Below are 20787 nucleotides of genomic sequence, written 5' to 3'. Positions count from 1 at the left end.
ACAGAAGGATCTCACTGGTCCGTCCCTGCATCTGTGTTGTCCATGACATCGTTCACAGTGCGTACACACGGAACGATGCGTGACAAATCGTGAAAGACAGGTCGTGATCTTTCTACATGTTGGAGAGATCACCGACCACGACACTTTGGCATAGTTATCGTGCCTACACACGGCACTTTGTAAGCGATTTGTCGTTCCAATCGGTCGAAAACGGCAATATCTTTTAAAAAATCGTACAGTGTGTGGGGGCCTTAAGATTTTATTGGCTAAACTAAACCCTATCCTATCTGTAAGGATTTGCTATATAAACATTCTAGTGGAGTGTACATACTATTTATTTTGGGAGGACATGCCCATCCTGCCAGAGTTTACAAATAAAAACCCATTATATAAATGTGAATAATTTTAACTGATCTAAACTGTGAATCAAAATGTAGAAATTTGCTAGAGAGAATGCTTACTTTGACAAGGATACACCTCCAGCTTTGCCGATCATCTCTTCATGGTGCAATACAGAATCATTCCATGGAATTAGAAGGAATTTCAACAATGTTTTCATCCAGCGTTCTGGATGTAAAACCAGCTGTTCGTAATGTACCAACATACACCTATCAAAGCCCACTTCTATACACTGGTTATACATGGTTTCAATAGCACGATTCCACTTGGTTAAACAATCTCTATAGCTGTTGAGATCAAAGCCAGCAATTGTAACTTTTCTAGAAATCATTGAGTGCACCGAAGCACGTCCATCTCTCACCATCAGAACAAATTTGGCATTTGGAAATATTTTTGCCAAGTATGACAAGGATTTTAAAGCAAATGGATCTTTGTTACACAGGTAAGGTGCAGGCTCTCCATGCTTAACTATTATTTCCAGTAGAAAAGCCTGCATAGCTGAGTCTAGTACTTCATCAGTCACACCGGCTTCATCTAGACGAATTTTTTCCTTGCTTGATCGTGCCCACATTTGTTTGACAGCCAAAATCCGAGGAATAACCCTGGTTTCTTCTCCACATCGAATTTCGGGGTGGGCATCAAGCATAGCACGCATGAGTGTAGTTCCACTGCGTGGCACTCCTCCAATAAATATTAACGGCATGTCCTTGTTATATGTAAAGCTAGCATTCACACTCTTCTCAGTTCTTAATGTTGCTTTGAGAATTTCCATTTTGACAGGCTGACTGCGTTCCTCTATTCGATGATGGCACTCCATGGCATGTTGTCCCAAGTAGAATACAGTCACTGAGCTTATTACAAGACAGGCCAATAGCAAGTTTTGCTTTAGTTTCCCTATCATTTTGACACCAGACTCTCGCTGAATGAGACAGATGGGAATTTTGCAGCTTTCTTTACCGCGTCATGCTAAAAATATTTTACTCCATATAGCTGATGGCCATCTGCTTCATCTGCAGGAAAAAAAAAAAAAAAGTTAATTACAGACAAAAATATAAACATTAGAAATCCATAAAAATAACAGTAAAATTGTCATCAGAAATAGAACTATATATATATATATAAATAAAATGAAAATTATTTGAAAAGAAATATGAAAAATAATATGGAAACATTTACAAAATATAAATGAAACAAGCAAATAACATGGCATTTAATAAATAAAAGATGTTCAGTAAATATAAATAGCTGTCTCATGTAAACTATGTAGTTAGTGTTTTCCTGTAAAAAAAACAAAAAATACTACCTAGAAACAGTAAAGGATGGGAAAGCAGAGGCTGAGACATTAACCTATTTAGACAAACCTTAAACTGTATTCAAATGTACTGTACAAACAGAATTGTAGTGCTTTAATATTAGCCAACAATCTGGCAATGCAGCTTTATAGAAAAAAAAATATTTATGATCATTACAAGAATTTGTTTGACATGTAAAAAAATTAATTTTTCTTACCATTGGCTTTCCCAATTTTTTCTTTTAAATATAAAAACAAAGTTTCTTTGTTATTCTGCAGCCAGTGCTTCAAAGACTGACCAATTCCTTTAAGAAGCTAGATTATGACAGACAATTTAACAGTATCTGACAGGCAGAGTGAACAGTGAGTCAGCCCTCTCTGAGCATTGGCTCACCAACTAAAGATGTATTAATGTCACAAAGCAAAGACAGCAAACACTGCTGCAGAACACAATTCTATTATCATGTGGTGACGCACATGCTCTATATTTATAGATTCTTCCACTGCGTGGAGAAGGTCAGCTTGAAATGACAGAAACAAATGATTACCTAAAAGTAGGCTTTTTAATTGATAGACAAAAATGCACACTTCATTACTAGGTAACGAACGAGTTTTGAGAAACAGATAACTTATTATTTACATTAGTAATACAACAGGAATTATTTTAAAATGTACCATACAACTCCATGACTACCATTGCTGCAAAGTAACAAAGATGCTTCCTAATATGCACAATTTATGGACAGCAGAAGCATAATTCAGGGAACATATCTGCGTGCAATGAATATAACAGCACACTCAACAGGTCGGTGCAGCAGGCTGCATTTTACAGAAGAACAAAATGGCAATGAGCTCTAAGGAAGATTAAAACATATGTACTGTATATTACAAAGTATGGAATAGTAGGGAATATGCACCTCTATGGTAATTTATCAATCATAATTAGATCCTAAATCAGTAAGGCACTGGTAAAGGCATTACACTTCCAAAACTCATACAAAATAAAAGATACAAATTTGAGGGACTACATACAGTCAGGTGCATAAATATTGGGACATTGACAGAATTTTCATATTTTGGCCTCCATTCACCACCACAATGGCTTTGAAATGAAACAAACAAGATGTGCTTTAACTGCAGACTTTCAGATTTAATTTGAGGGTAATTACATCCAAATCAGGTGAACAGTGTAGGAATTACAACGGTTTCTATATGTGCCTCCCACTTTTTAAGGGTCCAAAAGTAATGGGACAAACTAAACAATCCTAAATCTAACTTTCACTTTTTAATACTTTGCTGCAAATTCTTTGCAGGCAATTATAGCCTGAAGTCTGGAACGCATAGACATCAGCAGACGCTTGGTTTCATCCCTGGTGATGCTCTGCCAGGCCTCTGGTGCAAATGTCTTCAATTGCTGCTTGTTCTTGGGGCATTTTCCCTTCAGTTTTGTCTTCATCAAGTGAAATGCATGCTCAATCGGATTCAGGTCAGGGGATTGACTTGGCCATTGCATAACATTCCATTTTTAGCCTTAAAAAACTCTTTGGTTGCTTTTGGAGTATGCTTCGGGTTATAGTCCATCTGCACTGTGAAGCGCTGTCCAATGAGTTCTGAAGCATTTGACTGAATATGAGCATATAATATTGCCCGAAACACTTCAGAATTCATTCTGCTGCTTTTGTCAGTAGTCAAATCATCAATAAATACAAGGGAACCAGTTCCATTGGCAGCCATACATGCCCACGCCATGACACTACCACCACCATGCTTCACTGATGAGGTGGTATGTTTTGGATCATGAGCAGTTCCTTTCCTTCTCCATACTCTTGTCTTCCCATCACTCTGGTACAAGTTGATCTTTGTCTCATCCGTCCATAGGATGTTGTTCCAGAACTGTAATTGCTTTTTTAGTTGTTTTTTCGTAAACTCTAATCTAGTCTTCCTGTTTTTGTGGCTCACCAATGGTTTATATCTTGTGGTGAACCCTCTATATTCACTCTTGTGAAGTCTTCTCTTGATTGTTGACTTTGACACATATACACCTACCTCCTGGAGAGTGTTCTTGATTTGGCCAACTGTTGTGAAGGGGTTTTTCTTCACCAGGGAAATAATTCTTCTATCATCCACCACAGTTGTTTTCCATGGTCTTCCGGGTCTTTTGGTGTTGCTGAGCTCTCCGGTGCGTTCTTTCTTTTAAGAATGTTCCAAACAGTTGATTTGGCCACACCTAATGTTTTTGCTATGTCTCTGATGGGTTTGTTTTGATTTTTTAGCCTAATGATGGCTTGCTTCACTGATAGTGACAGCTCTTTGGATCTCATATTGAGAGTCAACAGCAACTGATTCCAAATGCAAATGTCACACCTAGAATCAACTCGAGAACTTTTACCTGCTTAACTGATAATGAAATAACGAGGGAATAGTCCACACCTGTCCATGAAATAGCTTTTGAGTTGATAGTCCCATTACTTTTGGCCCCTTAAAAAGTGTGAGGCACATATAGAAACCGTTGTAATTCCTACACCGTTCACCTGATTTGGATGTAATTACCCTCAAATTAAATCTGAAAGTCTGCAGTTAAAGCACATCTTGTATGTTTCATTTCAAAGCCATTGTGGTGGTGAATAGAGGCCAAAATATGAAAATTTTGTCAATGTCCCAATATTTATGCACCTGACTGTATATTAGGGTTTGAGTGCCTCCATTGTTATAAGGGTTTGACTAGGGAATGGTCCACATTTTTAATCCATGAGGTGGGGAAACAAAGTCCTGCTCATCATCCGAGGCTGTTGGTAGCTAAATAAAGTGACATATAAACTAAATTACTTTGTGTCCAAATGTCTCATATAGTAATTATTTATTAGGCTGCACAATGTAGTTATACAGGGGGATTCAATTGCAGGGGAAAGTGATCATTTTTACAGGTGTAAACATATTGCGCATATCACCCGTAAATTTCACTTATTGCCAGTTATCGGGCGTTAACTTATTGTGCAATTCAATTCGAAATTAAGTGTTTCACCTGATAATTCATGTGTTAAGTATAGGTGATAATGGGGAAATCTGCCTGTCCCCCCAAAAGAGAAACTAACTGGATAACAGTATAGAAGTCTACTAGTGGCCAAAAGTATATTGGGGTCCTATATTGTGCCAAATGGCTGTTATAAGCATTTTTCTAAAACAGTGAAAAAATTATAGAAAGCAAGTTGTTGTTTTTTTGCTAATGCTTAAATTGGTGGTGCATACAAATGCCTGCAAGTATAAATGTCTCTCATTTTAAGGCACTTTTAAGAAAAAAAAAGATCTTCAAAAAACCATCTCTAACACCAACCAACCTGCAACCTTAAAAACACGGTCCCATTCATACATAACCCCCATATACCTGTCCCCTCAACTCTCCCGAATTGTGCAAATTTTCACCACAAAAATGACATATCATTATTGGCCAAATTAAGATAATTAAAAAATGTTAAGTGGCTAATTAATCATTAAAGAAGGTGTCCCAGTGGTTCTGAACCAAGTCCCAACATATTAACACTAATTTTCAATACCATATCATCTTTATTTAATATCATTATTACAGTAGACTGATCATGCAAGAAATACAACACTGCTCTTTTCCTACTGCTGCTATTTCTAATACTCCATCTACAGTGCCCTTTAAAAAGGAGAGTTAATGGAGGTCCTATCAAACCTTTATATACTGAGTCTGCCGAGATTCCAGAACTGGTCAGTGGGTGCTGCTTGTGTGATTAATCTGTCTAATTTTGTATTGACATGCACTGCTCTCAGGGGTATATTTACTAAAGTGCAGATTTTTAGAAGCGGAGTTGTTGCCCATAGCAACCAGATTCTAGTCATCATCTTCTAGAAGTGATAGATAAATAAGTCGAATCTGATTGGTTGCTATGGGCAACAACTCCACTTCTATAGACCTGCACTTTAGTAAATATACCACTCGGAGTCATTTACCCATGTTACAGGCCTGCTTCTTTTAGATTGCATTATATGTGGTCATTCAAGACAAAGAATTTTTTTATGTGAGAAAAAACTCCAGTTGCTCCGAGAAACTATTACCCACAACATTATCTTCAATATTTTTTAGTATGGTCTTTACTAGGAGTTGCTACCATTTTCATTACTAGCTTTTACTGTCTTTTCAAATATTACTACTACACATTATTACTTGAAACAGAATGGACAGCCCTGACTGATTCGTTCAGCCATCCTTTTCTTTCATCTGTGCAGTTTATGTGGCTGGTACATGATGCATTGGGAGTGTACTATATGTACTAAGAAAATGGAAAATGTCAAGAAACATTAACTGATGTACTGAAAAACACACACTTTAAACAGGCACATATTTTAATCTACGTATTTAAAGATCTATTATATTAGGCAGAAGTAACAGACAATGCAAACAGCTACTACACCTAAATCATACTGACTAATGAACAATATATTTAACAAGAGGTGTTAAATATAGCATAAAGAACAATACTGTACTCATGGGACAAATAATGACTGAACTTTTAAATGAACGTAAAGTAATTTATTGCTATCTGTTAAGCAATAGATTGAGCAACAATTTCATCCTAGCGAGATGTAGTTGAAATGTCGGCTGTCGAGATTCCGGTGCTCAGAATGCTGGCACCAGTATGAGTTTTTAAAACAACTGGTAGAAAAAGCCTTGTAATGTGCTTTACTGGACCTTGCACAGGAAACCTAAAATACAGTTGAGATCCAGGCTCACAATACCGGCGCTGGAATCCCGACAGTCAGAATCCCAGCTCCAGCATCCCGACGCTGAGTACTGGGGTTAGGGTTAGGCACTAGGGGGAGCATTAGGGTTAGGCACTAGGGGGGGGGGGGGATTAGGCTTAGTGTGCAGAAAGGGAGGGGTTAGGGGTACGGTTAGGATACTTACCAACAGGTGTAGGTATCCTAACCCTGTCGGGATGCCGGAGTCGGGATTTTGACCGATGGGATAGCAAGCACTAGGATCACATACTCAACCAATCCTAGCTGACTATAGATTTGAGTTTGTTGTACAGTATAGTGTATTATGAAAATTATGTACTGAGCGAAGTTCATTAAGAAAAAGACAGATTTGGGTAAACAAGATGTATATTGTATACAGTAATGTGTGCAACTCACAGTAGCCATAGACTGTACAGAATGAACCATACAGTGCACTAAAAAGGGCTCAGGATGCTGTAATTAGAATGCTGGTCACAACACATGCTATAATGACAGACTTAATTTAAGGGTGTGTGTCTAGACTTTAGTATTTGAAGAAGTGGTTACCATTTATAAAAAGAACTTTAAATTTGGTATCGCTGGCAGTCATTTTCCTTTGAAGGTTTGCAATTGCAAAGAAAATGAAAAAAGCAAAAATAATATGGGCTTGGTATAAAATCAACAGTTAGTTTAAAAACCTACATCTGGCTCACAGTAACCAGTCTTTTCCTTCTGGACACTTGGAAAGAAGATTATCCTGCATATAAACGATGTTTTGCTTCACATAAGATTTGACCACAAATCATCCTTCAAAGGTTACCTAGTTTCAACATTTATTAACAAATGGCAGCTATCAAGTTGCATACCAAGTCAACCAATGCATATATTTACATAACAGCGGTGGCCAGACTCGGTGATCTACTTTTAAAACGAAAAACCTTTAGTGATCTACAGAGCCTGAAAAATGGGGCGTGGTATGCAAAAAAGGGGCGTGACCTCACAGCAAGGGGCATGGGGGTCTATCCTGCCGAAATCAGGCATAGTATCAATTCAAATTACGCCACACAGCAGCACAATCTTATTAACATTACACTACATAGTGTCCCTTATTCACGTTACTACACACAATAGTGCCCCTATACACAATGGCCCTGATTCAGACCTGCTCGCGGCCACTGGCCGCTCGCTGGGTCTGTGGGCGATTTTTAAATTTTTTTTGTTCTCCGGCCGCTCGCAAAGCTGTGGGAGACCAACCACAGCTTGTGCGAGCGGCCAGGAGACCATCGCGATAATCGTGACCATCGGCCTTGCGACAAGACCCTACGGTAGGGTCTAGGCTGCTGCAAGGCCAAGTGGACTTCCTGCTGTAATAGAGCAGGAAGTCTACTACTGACATCAGTAGTGATGTCAGTTTGCCCTCCCAACAAACGCCAGGCATTCCTAAGGGTTAAGCCTGCGTTTGTCCAGCCACCCCCCCCCCCCCCCACCCGCCCACAAAACGGGGCGAGCTGTCACTCACCATCGACAGCCGCCCTGTTTTGTTGCGAGCACCGTAGCGACTGAACTTCAGTCGCTCAGCGGGGCACGCACACACCGGACGCGGCGCAGTGCGGAAACATCGGGCCAGCGCACAGCACTCCCGAGCGGCTCTGGATCAGAGCCAATGCCCACAATAGTGCCCCTTATACAATGACCACTGTAGTAGTGCCCATTATGCATTGCTCCCAGTAGTAGTACCAATTATGCAAAGTCCCCTGTAGTTGTGCCCATTATGCAGTTCTCCCTGTAGTAGAGCCCCTTATGCAATGCTCCCAGTAGTCATGCTCCTTATGCAATGACCCCAGTAGTTGTGCCCATTATGCAATGACCCCAGTAGTTGTGCCCATTATGCAATGACCGCAGTAGTGCTCCTTATGCAATGCCCCCAGTACCGGTGCCTATTATGCAATGCACCCTGTAGTTGTACCCATTATGCAATGCACCCTGTAGATGTGCCCCTTATGCAATGCCCCCAGCAGCTGTGGCCATTATGCAATGCACCCTGTAGTTGTGGCCATTATGCAATGCCCCCAGTAGCTGTGCCCCTTATGCAATGCCCCCAGCAGCTGTGGCCATTATGCAATGCACCCAGCAGTTGTGCCCAGTATGCAATTCCCCCTGTAGTAGAGCCCCTTATGAAATATCCCCTGTAGTTGTGCCCATTATGCGATGCCCCCTATAATTGTGCCCATTATGCAATGCCCCTGTAATTGTGCCCATTATGCAATGCCCCTGTAATTGTGCCCATTATGCAGTTCCCCCTGTAGCTGTGCCCCTTATGCAATGCCCCCTGTAGCTGTGCCCCTTATACAATGCCCCCTGTAGCTGTGCCCATTATGCAATGCCCCTTGTAGCTGTGCCCATTCTGCAATGCCACCTGTAGTCGTGCCCCCAGTACTAGCTCCGCCTGCCAGTGCAGAACAGCCTTCCCACACCCCTGTAAAGAAACTTACCTGTCTTCACACTGGCACCGCTCCACGAAGTCAGGGCTCCTGAGTCCCACCGTAGCCGAGTCTGCCTACTGGATCCAGCAGACGTGCAGGCTCCTCGCATCGTGGATGACATAACATCACCCGCGCACTGCATCACTGGGAACGCTGGCCTCTGAAGAGATCAGAGGCTTCTTTAGCCTCTGATCGCTTCAGAGGCCAGCGTTCCCAGTTGCTGTAATTAAGGTGGTCGCAATCTAAAGGCGGTAGCTCTGCGAGCTACAGGTAGATCGCGATCGACCTTTTGGCCAGTCCTGTCTTACAATATGTCTACCTATTGGTGTGTATATGGTGATGTGGTCAATATCCCGACTGCGGGGATTCCAGTGCTCAGAATGCCGATGCCGGAATTCCGACACTTGTTAGAATCCTGAGGCCAGCAATTTGACCACCAGAAATCCCGAAGTGGCGTGATTGGGGGGGGGGACGTGGGGACGTCAGCATTAGGGTTAGGCACTATGGGGAGGGTTAGGTTTAGGGTGAGGGGAAAATTAGATTTAGGCACTAGGGGGGAGGTTAAGGTAGGAAGAGGGTTAGAATACTAACCCTGTTGGGATGCCAGCGTCAGGATTCTGAACACAGAGATCCCGAGCGCCGGCATCCTGTACCCATCCCAAGTATATGGTTTGCTACTAGTTATCATCATCAGTGCGCACATTCACCTGCCCTATCCTGAATGCAAAAAGTATGACTCCAGACAGGAGTATTTCCAAATACTTGCAGTTGCACGTGGGTGTAGGTTCTACTCTGCATCGGTCCCTATGTGCCCTATTCTTCACATGAATTTATAGCCTGCATTCTGGAATAAATTCACCCCACACAATATCTGCTTCCACTAAGTGTAACAGGTACACTTTTAACAGCTAAAACATTTATAAAAAAAAATAAAATAGCATTTAGCAAATTAGTATAGTATTATACAGTAAAAATTTTCTGATATGTCCATGGTTCCCAGTTTTCATTATCAGCCTTTAGGATCAATAATGTTTCATAATCTTATTCTCTTTGTGAATCCATCACATATGATATGTACCAATATGGCAATCTGCAAACAAGCCATAGGTATTCTAAGATTAGTGTTTCTCCATTTTTTTGTACCACATACCCCTTTTATTACAGTAAATGTTTACCATGCAAACACTATCTATATATTAATGGCCGAAGGATGAATTTTATGAGTGACATGTTTCTATGAGGCAGTTGTCTGAGCAGGACACATCATAGACCAAATTAAAGGTCTTGGTCCGTAGATTTGTAGAAATATATTGGTGTTGTAATTGGTTGCTTCGAGTTACGCGGCAAAACGTCCAACCGCCATCTACAATGCATCACCATTGTGCTCTGGAAAATGTGACAGTTGGTGAACTCTCCCTGTGCTCCTGCTGGGTGACCTGGAACATGTGATCTGCTGGGTGTTCTGGAAACTGAGCTATTTGCAGTGACATATCAGCACACCTTGCAGGGACCTCAATCACCGACTGCTGTTTTATTTCATTATTCACTTTACACCAAACATGCCTAGAGGCCGGCATCGAGGATGTCGAATTGGTGGAAACCTTTCACAGGTCGCCCAGAGCACGTAGATCAAAAATCTTACAGTCAAAAATATTATCGTCACAACCAATATTTAAAAAGATCAACTGATACGCCTCTTGCATTGGACATGACATACACACAATACTACGCTTAGGGTTCTACGGACGTGCAATGTATGAACTGTAGTGCCCTACACTTCTTGGTAGAGGATATTAACGGACATTTTTCAGACTGCTGTCACAATGTGGTTGTTGCATATTTAGCAAGACTCTTCATGACAAATACACTCAAATGACAAACTCATTAAATCCATAATATTCTTAGTACTTGATGTCCATAATATCCTCCATACCTTAGGTGGTTATGGAGCCCAATGAATAAGTATAAATGTTTTTCTTTATAGTATGTATCAAAAGGTTTCAAATGCTAGGATCATACCAATTCCAATTTTTATGAAATTGTATACCAGCTAGGAAACTCTGCCAAATTTCAATTCTCTATGACTTTGTTTTTCTTTTTGTTCTAAGGGCTTAACATTAGACATTAGGTTATTTCACCAAATTTGTGAAAAACATGTTTGATTTTTATATTATGTTTCAAACTTTTTCAATTGACATACAGAACCCGAACACTGAAGGGTATATACATCAATGTTAATGGGGTAGGTTAACAACATGTGAAAAGATCACACATTTGATATTTGCATTAGGAACCTTTAGGAAGATAATGCCAGTATAATGATAGTCCTGTATCAAATTCCCCAATTCAGAATGACATGATTTAACTTAAAGACATGGCTTAAAAACTGGCCAGGCACTAGAATAATGGGCGTTTGGTACTTACCGGTAATTCCTTTTCTCCGATTCCCCAGGGGACACTGTAGGCTAGGAGACTGGGGTATAGAGGCGTGGTTAGTTGGAGCTGGCATTTTAAATAATTTAGAAGTGTGGAGCTCCTCCCCCTCTATTACCCACCAGCCCTCAATTTAGAAAAATGAAAATCGAGAGGAGATGGAGAACAACAGGAGTAAAGAGAAGGGAAGGTCACACAATAAACAGAACTATACAACATGCGTAACAAACCAAACAGGCAGGCAAAGAGCGCTGAGGTGGGTGTCCAGTGTCCCCTGTGGAATTGGAGAAAAGGATTTACCGGAAAGTACCAAAATCCCATTTTCTCTTTCATCCACTAGGGGACACTGGAGGCTATGACACTGGGGACATCCCAAAGTTTTCCCCACAGGCGGGAGCAGTCTGCGGAACCCGCAGAACAAGGCGGCCAAATCCTGGAGCCAAAGCCGCAACTTGTTAACCTATATAACTTCACAAAAGGTATGTACCAAGGTCCAAGTAGCCGCATGGCACAGATGCATGGTGGGGGCACCCTTACGTGCCGCCCACGACATAACCACAGATAGTGTGGAAAGTGCTAACAGAAATGGAAGAGGAGGCCTATCACTGCTGACATCGTGCCTGACGTATAGCCAGTCGAATCCACCTCATCAACAGTTGTTTTGACGCTGGCCAACCCATCCAAACAGCATTATACAGAATCAAAAACGAATCAGTCTTACGGAAAGACGCTGTCCGAGCCACATAGAGTGTTCTAACAACACCCAGAGTCAAGGATACTCCAGAATCCCAAACTAAGGAAGGTACCGCAATAGGCTGATGGATGCGGAAAGCCGACCCAACCATAGGAATAAAAACAGCCTGTGTCCGGAGCTCAACCCTATCATCATAAAAGAGAAAGCATGGGGGCATATAAAACCGGGCTCCCACTCCAAAACCCATCTGGCCGAAGTCAACATCAGGAGGAAAATAGTCTTTCAAGGACAAATACCTGATATTACCTCCTCAAGTGGCTCAATATGGAAGACAAAAGGAACGTAAGTACCAAATTCAGGGCACAGGGTGCTTTAGTTGGAACAAAAAAATGGCTGCACCCGCAACACTCCCTGAAGAAAAGTCTACACCTCTGGCATGAGGGCCAATTTGCGTTGAAAGAAAAATAGAGAGGGCAGATATCTGCACAATGAGGAACCCTAAACGGAAACCAGCCTGGAGTCCCGTTTGAAAAAAACAAAAAACCTAGATAAACTAAAAATCCTGGACGGAACATCCCAACTGTCACACCATGTTACCTAAGACAGCCAATGCAGTGGAAATGCGCAGCCGTAACCGTTTTTCTGGTGCAAAGCATAGTGGGGATAACAGATTCAGGAATTACTTTTTCGTCCTAAGATAACAGCCTCAACAGCCACCCCGTTAAACGCAATGCGCTTGGTTTGGGGTGTACAAAAAGACGCTGTTGCAGAAGATCCGGACGAAGTGGTAGGGGCCACGGTAGTCTGCTTAAAGAGTCCCAAGGTCTGAGAACCAACTCCTCTGAGGCCAGTCCGGTGCTACGAATATGACCGAGGTCGACTCACAGATCCGCTTTTAGTAGACGAGGAAGTAGTGGAATTGGAGATAAACCATACCGTAGATTCATGGAACTGTACCGCGTCCACTGCCTCTGCAGCCGGATCCCGAGTTCTGGACACGGATCTTGAGTAAAGCCTCCATTCCCTGGGATGGAGATCCTGGCAATTGAATTAAGCTATCAGAGCCAAAAGCACTCCCACTGACATCACTTGTGATGTCAGTGGGGCCGGCCCCAGACGGTAGGCGTTCCCATGGGAACGCCTCCGTCTGGGCAGCCATGGGAACGCCTCCGTCTGGGCAGCCACGCCCCCAGCACGCCCACCGAAGGGGGCGTGCTGTCACTCACCATCGACAGCAACCCCCCCCTTGGTACGAGACCCGGAGCGACAGCTTGGACGTCGTTATTCGGGTCTCGCGTATGCGCACGACGGAGCCGCCTCCGTTGTGCGCATGCGCACTTGGCCAACATCGACCCGCTTGCGAGCGCTCAGCGGTCGCGAGCGGGTCTGAATTAGGCCCAGTGTTCAGTGTATCTGAACTATGCAAAAGAGAAAGCAGTCTCTTCCAGAATACATGTCATGACTTTTTAAATTGATACAGATGCAGTAGCTTTTAAACATGTAGGTTACAGGACTCAGCAATTAGCAATTATTAGATAGAAAGGTAGATTAGCTGTGACACCACATACAGCTGAGTAGAGATTAACAGCCCCTTGTAGACTCCAGAAATCACACAGGAGACTGTTACCGGTGAACCTTTCCTTCATCAAGTGATATTTGAAAATGCAGTGTGTGATTATACAGTTATGCTGGCCATACACTAACATGCTTTCGGGCCGATTGCTCGATTTTCGACGCGTCATAAGATGAAATCGTGAGAATTTCAGGGTCACAGTGCAGGAACCGGGAGACCAGCTGACCGCAGCCCCAGAGGGAGGGAGGACATCACCAGAGCACCGATCACCACGGTAAGTGTAAGCGGAGCAGAGAAGGGGGTACATGGTGGTAGCGGTATCCAGCGGTGGGGCATGCGCAGACACATTCTCTCTGTATTTTTTCCCAAAAAAAAAACAGAAGTGTGCGGAAGGGATTCTCAGGGACAGAGCTTACAATGTCTCTTCATGCAGATGTTAGTACATCCATGTGATATTTCCTCATAATATCACATTACAACCGCATTTTAAATGCGGATTGTAGTAAATAGGGGCCTTAAAAAGGTGTAAAATAAATCCACCAACAAGATTTTGAAAACTATATGGAGAAAGGGACTAATCATCATTCATTTCCCCACTATAATACATAAAATCATTCCTGCATATTCATGTCAGCCAAACAAGCCAAAGTTTTGACATCCAGCCATACAGTGTACTGTACTGGGTGTTTACTACACATACTCCAGGGAAGCATCAGAATTTCATCAAGTAGGAGTATTGACTGAAGCCCGCTTTTCAGCAAGACAGGGATAATTGAGTGGAGCACAAAGTAGGTGGTCTATTACTGAAAGTAACCTTGTCACCAGAACATTAACATTTGCTTGAACAGTACTTCCTCTTGAGAACTGCAGCTGGTAATTTAACCATTCCTGACATATTCTCAGCTGCATTGGATAAACAATTACTCCTGGCTTTTATGAGGTCATGCAATCATTAGTAACCAGGAATCGCAGAATTAATAAAGTCCAATGCAATGGAGTTAAGATTTGTATACACCTAGTAAATTGCTAATTCACTAAGACATCTTACTTATTACAATGCTATGCAACTTCTTAAGAGTAAAACTGGCCCTACACCAGACCAACTTTCCCCCAACCATCCAACTAGCAGGATTGTTGGAATGAAATCCAGTAATGCATGGGAGCAAATGACAATCAACCATTTGTTCCCAAACACCAGAAAATGGATGAAAGCTGCTGTTCAGACAAGTTGTTTAAATCAAACAGATTTAAGGTGCCCACACACGGTGCGATAAATCAGCCGATCCGACGGATTGGTACGATTTGGCTGATATATTGTTCCGTGCATGGGTATATCATCGGATAGTGTGCGCACCCGTGGGGTCGTACATCGCACCCCCAGATCTTACTGCAGGTTCAGTCAATCAGGGGATGCGATATGTGATCCCATGCATCGCTATGCGGGTGGGGGAGCCGGCATGTCGGGCGGTCGGCCACCCGATCACACGTTTGTGGGGACCGCCCGATATGTCGGACGTCGGATACCCCGTCGCGTTGCACGGTGCATATTACACAGTGTATGGCCAGCTTTACTTTTAAGTCCTCCCCAACTAAGAAGTTGCCTAGCACTGTAATAAGATGTCTGGTCTATGGCCAGGTCAAGGGAGGTGATAGGAACAGCACAGAATGGTCAAAAAATATATATAGCATTTGTGGTACAGAGGCCCTGATTCAGAGCCGGACGCTCTGACAGAGCGCTCGCTCTGAATCAGGGCGCCTTTTTTTTTTTTTTTTTTATGGAGCGGCCTTCTGGCCGCTCGCATTGCTGTGGGTTGCCCACCAAAGGGGGGCGTGCTGTCACTCAACATCGACAGCACGCCCCCTTTGGTGCGATACCCGGAGCGACGGATTGCCCATCGACGGAGCATGCGCTCCGAGCAACCATGGACCCGGTTGCGAGCACTCAGCGCTTGCGATCGGGTCTGAATCAGCCTCTGAGGCCATACAAAGTGCAGGATGCACAGTAGAGAAAGGACGGAATTTAATTAGCCCCGATAACTTATCAGGCACACAAAAAAAAAGAGGGACTTTCAGATTTTGTACCTTTAGTCAATTCATTAGAGCCCCTTTTTGTGCCCAAAAAATTATTTGTTTTCTGACGAAAACACAGAATCTATGATAAGTTCATGGACCTGTGGTTTTTTACTGTCCGAGCCTGAGCCTGCCCAGGTCCCAAAAAAAAAATCCCCACTAAGTGCTGCAGCAGTCGTGCTTCAGGGCTAATTGGATAGCTCAGTGGGATCAATTAGCCCATAGTAAATTACCACTGCTAATTGAATTCCCCCATAATGTACCTGGTATGGTGAAAAAATATACTTATAGTGCTGTGTGCAGAATTCAAATAATATACATCATCCAGTCTCTTGAACTCCACATACAAGTATGGTCCCTCCATAACAGCCACAGTACAAAAAAAATTGTCAACAGTTAAACTCTGTGCCATACAGATATGGCCACATACTGCTATCCTCCATGTGTTACAAGTCGCGCCACACAACGCGGGAGCTCCGTGTGACTTGGTAGCGCCGGGTTCTTTTCAAGCAACTTTTTACCTTCAAATGCGTCTTATTCGCACAGCAATGCAAAGAGATAGTACAAGCATCTTCTGCTGCTTAAAATTATGCCTATGTTCTATGTGCGATTGCGGGTGTATCTGCATGCTAAACACTACGTTACAGCCGCTGACACTAATGTAGCGTTTTGCATGCTGATACACCCGCACTCTCACAGAACAAAGACATGCTGCATATCATTTTAATCAGCAGAAGCGGCTTGTGCTAGCTATACACACTCTGTGAATAAGACACATTTGAAGGTAAAAAGTCGCACAAAAGATGCTACCAAGTCACACCACAGCATGGAGTGACTATAATGGCTGTTTAACGCACAAAGAGGCTAGATGTATGAGGACACATCTGTAAATAACAGGCTCGTACTCATCACACCATCATTTACCTACTATATACTGTACAACCTCATGCCAACCACTTACAACCATGCTCCTGCTGTGGGGCTCATTCAGAGTTGAGAGCAAAGCAAAAAAAAAATCAAGTAACTGTGCATCTTAGCAATACCATGTTGCACTGCAGGTGGGACAGATGTAAAATTGTCAAAGATTTAGATGGGGCGTGTCCAAACTGAACTCTAAATAGCATTGTAGTAATAAAGCTGTCCAGCATTTGTGTATTACTTGCAAATATAAAACAAAAAACTTTTTTTGCACAGCAACATGGATTGACCAGACTAGAGTTACTTGCTTTTTTTGCTTTGTTCCTAACTCAGAATCTACCCCTAAAACTGCCTTGCATCAGACAGTCAGTTGCACACCATATAGACCTTCATCGCTCTAACATGACCTTAAGTCCTCTATATACTGCCCAGATTAACAGTCTCATAACCTGTTACAGCCCTGTGACAAACATACCATCATACAGTCTGCAAACCGGTTTAAAGGCTGCATAGGTTTTTATTTCAATGTGGGTTTTTTCTAAGTGGTATTACATGTACAGCATAATTTAAAGAGTTAAGCTGGGTACACACTGATCGATATATTGGCCAACCAATTGATTGGTCAATACATCTGCTGCCCGTCAGCCAGTGTGTACCCATGATATGTTGGTGAACATCGTAGTTCACCAACATATCGCATTGGCTGTGCTGCACAGCCGATGAACAGATATGTCTGCAGACATATCTGTCCATCTTCAAGTGTGTACGGGCAGCCTGCAGACCACCTGTACACACACATCGGCAGCCGCGGGGAGGGGGCGGTATATGCCCCCGCAGCCAGACACAGAAGATGGCCGTTCAGTTTGTATGAACGACCATCATCTGTAGATATATCTGCAGATAACTCGATCTGCAAATCTATCTATATAGTGTGTACCCACCATTAGACAGGAGTCCTTACTAGATTTATCTACAGCTATCATTGAGGGAAGATGATGTGACTGAACTTTTCTTCTCACCTACAGATAAGATTCTACTGGTACTAGGCATCTGTTATAGGAGTACAGGTGCTGTCTGGAATATAATTTCTAGGTAAATTGTCAGTAATGGATATCTGAAAAAGCCAGACTGACTTAAGGTCTGACTATATATTAACTCCTAGACACATGGAATGTCTTTTAGAGTCTGTTTGTTTGCATTAGATTTTATGACTTGTGATAACGCCGGAATATATGTGACCGTACATATTCCTTCAGCAATTCACAAATATATGCATGCTTATGTCTTTCATTATTATTTTCATTGCAAAAGTATATAGAAATGATTCAGTATATATATTAGTTGTAAGTTGCAGAGGACCGTCACGTGTCGAATGGCCGCAGGCCTAGAGATGAGGTTTACCCTCTCTCTAAAGTAGGCAGGTGTGTGTCTGAAGCAACAAAGCAACAGTTATTATTGGTTAATATTGTTTAATCTAAAAGGTATAAGTGTTATTACGGAAATAGGTATAAATCAGAACTGTGGAAAACTATTTCTTTACTAGCCAAGACAGAATCATGGGTTAGTTTAATACTAACAGACTAGAAGGCAGCATGTCTCAGATCTGTCTAAAGGGAGCTAATCAGAACAGCCTTGGCCTATAAGCGGTCACCAATATTTTGAGAACATAGAAAGGAGATTATAGGTTTTGTTGTGATAAAACATATTATCAGTGAAATGTTTAGTGCGCATGAATATTGAATTAATTAATTAATATTCGTCATTTTAGAATATGTCAGTAGCAGAGAGGAAAAAGTATAAAATATTGATCAAAAAGGGGAGGGGTCGGTCAGTCGGGCTGAGCAGGAGAGATCGTAGGTCGAGAGAGTCGCGGGGCGCTGGGCTGTAAGTATAAACAGGGCTGACTGTCACCTTGGGAGTCTATGCTAGGCATTGCACATAATCATTTTGTCACTGTTGCTGAACTTGTTGTGTTTTATGTTGTAAGTCTGCTTTGACATTAATGCCATAATACATGTATAATTAATTTGCTTTTTAAGTAAAACATTGTCATTTATTTTAAAGTTGGTATTGGTGTGAATTATTCCATTTCTTCTAATAATAAGTAAGGTTTAAAAACAATATCCAAAACACCTCGCGGTTATCAGTTGGAGGCCCCAGCGGGATACACCTGTTAACGCCCGCTGTATCGGTGATTGAGAGAGAGTGCACGGCAGTGAGTTATTTTGCTCATTAGATAATTTTTATTTTTAAAACGTGCAGTTTTTGTTTTTCTCTCTCCTTCAGTCATTGATATGATGGTTAAGTTAATTGCGCTGTATTGATTGTTTTGGTATAATTTGTTTCTCAAAATAAGGTTTTTCTCCATTGTGTAGTTTGTATAAGAAAGTTTTGTATTTTGGAGAAATGGTGTTAGGAGGAGAGATTCCTCCCCTCCTTTTCTGGTCTGGGCAGTGTGCCCAATAGATAGGGAAAGTAAATGGGTTTTGCTGAGGTTTTTTTTCTTCCTTCCCCGTGCACTGAAATAGGTTGAGTGTAGAATAGAGAGGATTTTTTTTTTTCTAATTTGCAAGTTAAGTGATTATCTTGGCATTTTTGTTAGTTGAGATATCTATTTCTGAAATTATTGGTAGATTGATGTTTTTTTAGGGAAGTTTTATTGATACCTTCTATTTTCTTTTTCTGCTCACTCTGAGAACTGTTTTTTTTTTTGCACAAACCAGTTTTTTTCTTCTTCATTTTTTCTTCTTTCCCTGCTCTGTATGAAAGAGTGACGTATGATTGGTTGAATGACGTGTGTTTGGGTAATTGGCTGTCCTTTACGGCGGCAGGGTCTGGAAAGGACCCCACCCGAGTATCGCTTACGGCTTCCGCTTGGAGTTGGGGTTAGATTAGGGTCTTGTGTCAAAAAAAAAAAAGACACTAAAAAAAACAAACAAACCTGTAGACAGCAGTGTATGCAACTTGTGTGAGTGATCTATAATTTTTTTTTTCCCCTCTTAAAAAAAAGAAGGGTTGCGCAATACTGTCTTTTATCTTTCCTCATTCTTCTGTCTTTTTCTTTCATTGACAGCCCCATTGACAGGGACCCCTGATGTGTCTTAGTTATGCATATGTTGCTGTGCTAGAGTTAGTTAGGGATTTGATTACCATAGATGAGTTTTTCATAATATTTTATGACATATGCAATGTTGGTTTTTTTTTTGGAAATTGAGGTTTGAGGATTTCGATCCAATAGTGTTGTTAGACAGGGATTTGTCATTTGATTCGGTTTTTGGACTTGGGTTCCGACAGAAGCAGTTCATTAGAACTGTTGTTTGATTTCTGGTTTCCAGAAATTTGAAATTGTATTTGAGTAATTTTTCCCAGAAATTAAGGCAGTGCTACTGAGTTTTTATTTAATGGTTGCTTTTGTGGTTATAAAAGAGGGATTTTGGATTGTGTCAGCAGGGGGTTAGGACGGGGAGCATTTGGTGAGCTAGCTTTTCTCATTTTCCCCTGTAGTATGCCTTGCATAAGAAGTGGAGTAGAGAGGCATGAATCTGGTTATGTGAATTGCGGGGTAATATTATAAATAAAGAAGAGAAAACCACGTGGTTAGTTATAAATTTACAGATACCTGATAACGAGGGCAGGTATAGACTTGTGTAGTTGCAAGTGATGCAAAAGGTGTCCTGAACCCTAATAAAGGGGGACACAAGGTAATTGAAGTACTGAATCTGTTAACGAGGTCAGATCGTACCTGAGATGTGTTTGGCCTGATAACGAAGGACAGGAAACACGATTAGGGTAGTTTTTTAGGGTAGTTTTTTGGGGTTTTCATTTTGACAGACGTGTCACAATTTTAAAGTGAAAGAAACAGTTAATCTCATTTGATTTTTAAAATGCAACATTATCTAGGTACTTGTATGGGATTGGAGTTGGTTCTTGTAAGTGTTAAGAGGGTAAGCGCAAGTGATTTGAGGGTGAAGAGGTTGATTGTAGCTTGATAAGCTACAGAGTATAGGGAGAATGGCGCGTGACGCACCTGGATGGTAATGGTTGTTTGATTGAAGGTGAGAAGGAATTGGTTTGGTGAAACGGAAAATTGTTGCCAGGGTAGTTTACCATGAAATTGTAACGGTATCCCACTAACAAACTTGTACTTAAGAAAGAATTAAGTTTTTCATCACAAGTGTAAAAGCTT

The 20787-nt window shown here is 41.8% G+C and overlaps 1 protein-coding gene across 6 annotated transcripts in view; it reads right to left on the bottom strand.

The window, feature by feature from the left end:
• Window positions 1-20787, bottom strand: part of TPST1 (tyrosylprotein sulfotransferase 1) — a 158497-nt gene that overhangs the window by 84827 nt on the left and 52883 nt on the right. For all 6 annotated transcript variants that reach the window (XR_015869702.1, XM_088445950.1, XM_088445948.1 and 3 more), the window contains exon 2: window positions 462-1409. Coding sequence is in view for 5 of the 6 variants with exons in the window: in XM_088445950.1 (XP_088302076.1) it covers window positions 462-1300 (839 nt within the window). In the remaining variant the exon portion in view is untranslated. The remainder of the gene's footprint in view (window positions 1-461; window positions 1410-20787) is intronic.

Source organism: Taudactylus pleione, unplaced genomic scaffold (assembly GCF_031769625.1).
Source record: "Taudactylus pleione unplaced genomic scaffold, aTauple2 ptg000391l, whole genome shotgun sequence".
In the NCBI taxonomy this organism is placed as follows: Eukaryota; Metazoa; Chordata; class Amphibia; order Anura; family Myobatrachidae; genus Taudactylus; species Taudactylus pleione.
Note: the sequence above shows the minus strand (reverse complement) of the source record. Positions and strands in the feature narration are given on the sequence as shown.